Raw genomic sequence first — 6000 nt, forward strand, 5'->3', positions numbered from 1 at the left:
TAACTTGACCTTTCTGTCTCTTTCTGCTTCCTTTCTGCTCCTTTTAAAGTAATGTCTCATTGCTTTTCAGAGGCATTTTCTACTTTGTGGGTATTGTGTTCTGTATGCGATACTGTGCTTTTAGACACCCCTTTTTTGCCCACTTTGTCCCATTTTCTCATTTTGCAGAATTTTCTCAGGTTCCCCTTGTATTTCAAATCCTTCATTTTCCTGTTTCTTTTCTGCTTGGTAAACTTAGAGATGTCCTGAAACTTATTTCCTTGCAAGTAGTTTTCCTATCCAATACAGAAATCCTCTTTAAAGATAGAACCCTATGGCCAGCTAAAAAACACAGGATCAGCTTTTTGAAACACGTTTTTTCTCTTCACTGTTGCTCTGAACAGCTGCTGCATTGAGTAACATTTAGCAACACAGGGAAAATCAACTTCCTGAATTCTGCATATAATGCTGAACAGTTTTAAGAACTTGGGGAGCTGTGTCAAGAACACATTTGTACAAAATCTGTATAAAGGAATTTGGAAGTGATTTCTAAACTATTTTTTTCATTTGGCTCTCCAAAAGACCTACCTTCCTCCTACTTTTTTTTTCATAAATTTATGCCTTTCTATGTACTACAAGTCTTCTCAACAAAATGAAGCCTATAATATAGATACTATCTAAATACTATTTCAGAAGTATTAGATACTGAATCTGAACTTCCTGTTGAAGCATAAGTGGTTTTGTCTTACTAATGTTCCAAAATTCTTCACATGCTGAGATCAAAAGTTTTAGATCACTTGCTTCAAAATTTGCAGATTTGTCTTAAGCCCTGATTGTAGTTTACACTTATTTCTACTTATGTAGGAAAAAAAACAATCTTGAATATGAGAGAACTAGCTGCTTTTTTCTTAACAAAAATTAAGATCTAAAAGTGTCTGAAAAATGTAAAAATTACATACTGTTTTAAATTTCATTCAATGTTCATGTAGGTGGTAGAATTGATTGACAAAGAAGATATTGATATTGGCACCAGCCAGGTCGCTGAGATTATGGCACTGCTTCAAAAAGAAGAAAAACTGGAAGAAAAAGAGAAAGCAAAGGAAAAGCATGATAAAGAAGCTGCAGAAATAAAGAATTAAGCTTCAGATTCTGAAGCAAAGCCCAATTGTAACCAAAACTGTGTATATCTTTGTGTCTAATGGCTACATATTACTTGAGCTTTTGTGATTATGGAAAGTGTTTTAAGCTGATTCTAGTAATAAATCGTAGATATGTTTTCTGACATATGGAATGAAATTTCCGTTCATCAGAAATGATTTACTGTCATTCCATACAGATGAAAACAAAATATGCTTCTTCAGCAGTGTTCCTGCCCACAGAATCATGTATTTGCACTCATTGTTGTGGTACAGTGATCCATTAAACTTGCAAGTCTGCTGTATAAATTAAGTGTATTGATCATGGAAAGATGTTTTCATTTGTTTCCTTTCATCGTTACATGGGGCCCAACCTTGCTTTGCTTCTACCTTCTGGCTTTTTCAGAATTTAATACAAGCGTTCCCTTCAGTCACAATACCACACTTTTTGGTAACCTGTTGGTGAAGATTCTGTGGCTTCAGTAGTAGCTCATTAGGTTGAGCCTTACATAAACTAAATATCACTAAGTTGTTGCCTCACTGACAGAGAATGTGACATTCTAATCACTTGTATGAATTTGTGATTTTTTTTTTTCCTGTTGAAGGGAAAATCAGATTTATTTTTCCCTAGAACTGAAACTTCCCATGAAGTTTGCTTCTTATGGGTGCCTTAAATTTCTTAAGACTAGGGAGTAGATGCTGCCACTTCTACTCAAACTTCCATGAATTACTAAAGAAAGCATTAGAATCACAGGAGCCTTTCAAATAATTTCAGAACACAATCTGTCACAGAGTAAAATGAGATAAAGTGTTTGTCTAAACAGCAAAATGAAATTAGCTGTAAGGGAAAAATGTCAGTTGTGATCTTTTTGCAAATATTTTTTTAAAAAGCATTTACGAAGGTGTGTTGGTTGTTGCTCATCTGGCAATTACTTACCATAACTAGTTCTGTTACCTCTTAATTGTCATCTCAGGTACAAAATCACTAACCAGGTACATTCGAAGTACTTAAATACTTTCATCTCATGGCCTTGCTTACTGTGCAGTCAGCAAGTGATGTCTGATATTGGCAGTGTTTTGATTACATCGGCTTCCTAATTAATTCATTGCTGTCTTTGTGTTATTAAATACTGACAGTAAGTCAAGGTTTACTTATTCATGTCTGTCCGGAGTAGTAAATTTTTAAGTTTCGAAACTAAAATACGAAGTGTAGGATGTTCATATTTCCTGGTAACCTGAAATTTCCCTCATTTCTTAAATTTTTCAATGAAATACAAGAAGTATGACTTGAACCAGCAGGGTTATTTTTTTTTCTCATTTTTCACCCAGTATCACAAGATACTCGTGATTTTGTGTACATTATGAAGAGCACATCTTATGTCTCTGTACACAGCAATATTGAGGTGGGCAGTTAGTAGTATTAATGCTTTTAGTAGTAGTTGCATATTTTTATAGAAAATGTTGACTCCCAAATGTATTTCAGCATAATTCTATGTTCAGTATTTATCTAGATTGGCTAAATTATTTGTAAAAATTCATTTCAAGTTAGTGGAACAAAAAAGTTTGGACAGTCTCATGGCTTGCATAATGGACCATTGTATTTAGTTGTTTCCAAAGCAAAATGTACAGTAGGGTGTACAATACAAATAATTCTAGAAAAAGGGTCAGTGTTTAGTTTAAATATTGAGTTAATATTCTGTACAGGTTGAGAAGAAAGCAGCTTTTACGGTAGGTAATGTGACTGTTCCTCCTGAGAATTGCTGTAATTATATCTTAAGTGTAAAATTGTTGTGACAATGCTGAAATTTCAAATCAGTATGAACTTTGCAATTAACGTACCCATAAATGAGAGAGTTCTTCTCTTGTAAATCGAGACTTGGAGATTTCAGCATGAAAGTTAATTTGTAAATTTTGAAGATAGGACTTCACTGGATGAAAAAGGTGAAAAAGCAAGAGCAACTTGACAAAAAAAAAATAAAACTAATTTTGCATTGTATAAATAACAATTAGAATGAATGGGCTTTTATGTACCCAGAAATTTCGCATTTGCACATCTTCAGTTTGAGAACAGCACATAACAGTCTTACTTAACGCTCCTGAAATGCGATGAAGTTATTTGAACTAAAAAGGTCTGCTCGCTGTCATGCGACAGCAAAAGCCTCAGCATGACAAGGAGTTGAATGCATACAAGTTTCAAACAGGGAAGTAGCAGAAAAAGCTGTTTTCAAAGCTTTATGGATTTAATTTTCATTCATCTCTCATTCTCCTGACAGTATGTTATCAGATTGAAGTGTTCAGGAGTTTAAGACACATTGCTGCTGTTCTTGGATTGTGTTTACTGTTCATGTCAATTGTCTGTGGATTAAGAAAGAAGGGAGCCAAGAGTAGCCGATTCCTTCTTTATAAAGAATGTTCCAATTGAAATAATCGTGGTATGGTTATTGAAGACTTTCAGCTTTTAGACTGGTTTGAAATTTCATCATTGTGTATGATGAAATTTTAATGGTTTACATAAAAAACACTTAAATGTATGGCTTTCAGTCACAAATGTCAGTTTTCCCCTGTTACCTAAAGAGTTTAAGTGACATACGCGTCAGTAGCGAGGCATTTCTGCAGGAAATCTCTTTATTCTGATGTCAAAAGTAGGGAAGCCCATGACAGCTGGACTTCAACATGTTCTGCAAGCTCAGAAAGATTGGGAAGCCCTCAGTGATTGACGTTTCCTCGGTTTCAAACCTTCACGAACAGCTCTACAGGTGATTCAGACAACGCGAGCAGATCGGTGGCTTGTGGACTAGCTCCAGATAACACGCTTTGTCGTCTCTCTTGTTGACCAAAACCAGAAGCCACAGTACTTTCAGAGAAAGGATGACTTCCAGGTGTACAGTAACCGGTCAGAACTTATTCCTGAGTGAATATTTAATCAGGAGATGTAAATACTTGTTTAAAGAATTAAAAGGACGTGTGGGATTTGGGTGACCTTGTGACTTACACAGGCAAAGCCTCTACGCTCAGAGTTCGGTAATCCATCAGTAAAGCAGTTGTTGGGGTTGTTTCAGATCCATCTAAAACAAGATTTTGACTATAAACTGTTAAGGTGAGTGTTTAAAAAGAAAGAAAGAAAAAAAAAAACAGGAGAGAGGTAAAATAGGATGTCCTTTCTTCTTCCCCTTCAAAACAGTTATAGGACCTATTTTATTGACAAATTTGTTTCCAATTTGTTATCTCAAAAGATGGTTTTTACTGAGATATTCATCGCTGATTGCATGATGTGTGAGTAAACCTGCCTGCAAGTTGAGTACCAGAAAGCGAACCTAATAGGTGGTTTGTCAGCAGGAATGCATGCGGGCAGAGAACTCTCTTGACAAGACAGTTCATTGCACTATAGGCTTTGTCTGGGGGAAAAAGTTGCATCTTTTATACAACTCTGAAATAACTCTTGAACTTTGTATCTGCATATCTTGCTAATCATTTAATCTTCAGCTACTTCAGCATGTATTTAAATCCTTTTAAATTGTTTATATGGAATTATTGGGTATATTTAATTAAAAGAAAAATCCCACATTCTGTTCTTGGTTTGTATTCAAATTTTGAGTTTAAGAATTTCAGTCCATGTCATAAATTTAAGTTTTAAAAAAAAAAAAATTACTTGTCTATGCTCTGAGCATACTGGTCCTGTGTTTGCCATAATGCAATATAATTTTTTTAAGTTAATTGGAGCTTGTGTCCTTTTAGTTTTAATAAATGTATCATTTTGAAACCTGATCTGTCCATTACTTTATTTTCTGTTGCTTTTGTTTGTTTAATCGATTGCTGTTCAGGTGAGATTGTTGGTGATGAGCTGAGTATTGAAACTAAGATGCTCGGGTTGGAAGAGGACATGTAACAGGTGCTGTCTCTATATACACACACACACACACATTCCTCTGTTAGCTTAACGTTCTTTACAGAGCTCACTTCAGTGCACAGCAGACTTCTAAGCCTTGAGCACACCCCACAAAATGTGTTCTCATTAGAAAGCTGTTTGTGATTTATTGTTACCTCTCTCCCTGGAGCTTTGGCAGCCTGGGTGGGAAAGCAGAGCCCGAGTCAGCAAGGTGTTCCAGTGCACATGTGGTCCCTTGGAAATAACTGAGCCATCTCGAGCATAATTTGTATTGGAGTTGTTCTCCGGGGTGTCAGTGCTCATCTTGGTTCAGCTGTGCTCAGGACTAAGCAATGCAGAGCAGGGATGATCCAGGCCCAGGAGATGCAGAGGTCCTGTTGCAGGGGCCGGCGTTGCAGCCAGCCCCCTGGCTTCTTTCAGATAGGATTTGGGAACATGCAAACATGTGGATCTACTTTCTAGTGTCAAAGTACTCCAACAGATGGCTGAAAACAACTTCCTGTCTCGAGATGTTTTTAAAATAACTTAATCAATAAGCTGAGTTTGGTGTGGATTTTTGCTTCTCCACTTAAAGCCAAATGCCATATATCAAAAAAAGGCTGAAAAGGAACAAGTTCTGCTACTTTTTAAGCTTTTGCTTTAAAATTTCCTTTAATGACAGGCTTATTTAGGGCGAATAGAACTGTTGTGTAGCGGAGTGGTAAAGCAGACTTGCAGGGAAACTGTGGCTTTGAGTTTGCAAACTCAACGTACACATTGACAAGTGCGCTTGATCATCATTACGCCCTGAATGCCCAAGACAGCTACATCCATTTTTGATTTACTGAGATAATAATTGGTTATATGAAAGAAATAGCACTCTTTTCTAAGCATGTAATAGACTTAGAGCAACTGAGTCTAGTTATTGCTATAATCTAAAGGAAAAAGGGTGCATTATTTTTACTCTTGCTTTCATGGAGTGGAAAAATGAAACAGCCGTACCCGTGCCCAGGCAGAGCG

General features: G+C 36.3%; 1 protein-coding gene across 2 annotated transcripts in view; it reads left to right on the plus strand.

Moving 5' to 3' along the window:
- LETM1 (leucine zipper and EF-hand containing transmembrane protein 1) overlaps window positions 1–4880 on the plus strand; it is a 29279-nt gene extending 24399 nt beyond the window's left edge. For both annotated transcript variants that reach the window (XM_035325833.1, XM_035325834.1), the window contains exon 14: window positions 969–4880. In XM_035325833.1, the coding sequence (XP_035181724.1) occupies window positions 969–1118 (150 nt within the window). In that variant the 3' untranslated portion in view covers window positions 1119–4880. The remainder of the gene's footprint in view (window positions 1–968) is intronic.
- The last annotated feature ends 1120 nt before the right edge of the window (window positions 4881–6000 follow it).

The sequence above is a fragment of the Oxyura jamaicensis genome, chromosome 4 (genome assembly GCF_011077185.1).
Source record: "Oxyura jamaicensis isolate SHBP4307 breed ruddy duck chromosome 4, BPBGC_Ojam_1.0, whole genome shotgun sequence".
Classification (NCBI taxonomy): Eukaryota; Metazoa; Chordata; class Aves; order Anseriformes; family Anatidae; genus Oxyura; species Oxyura jamaicensis.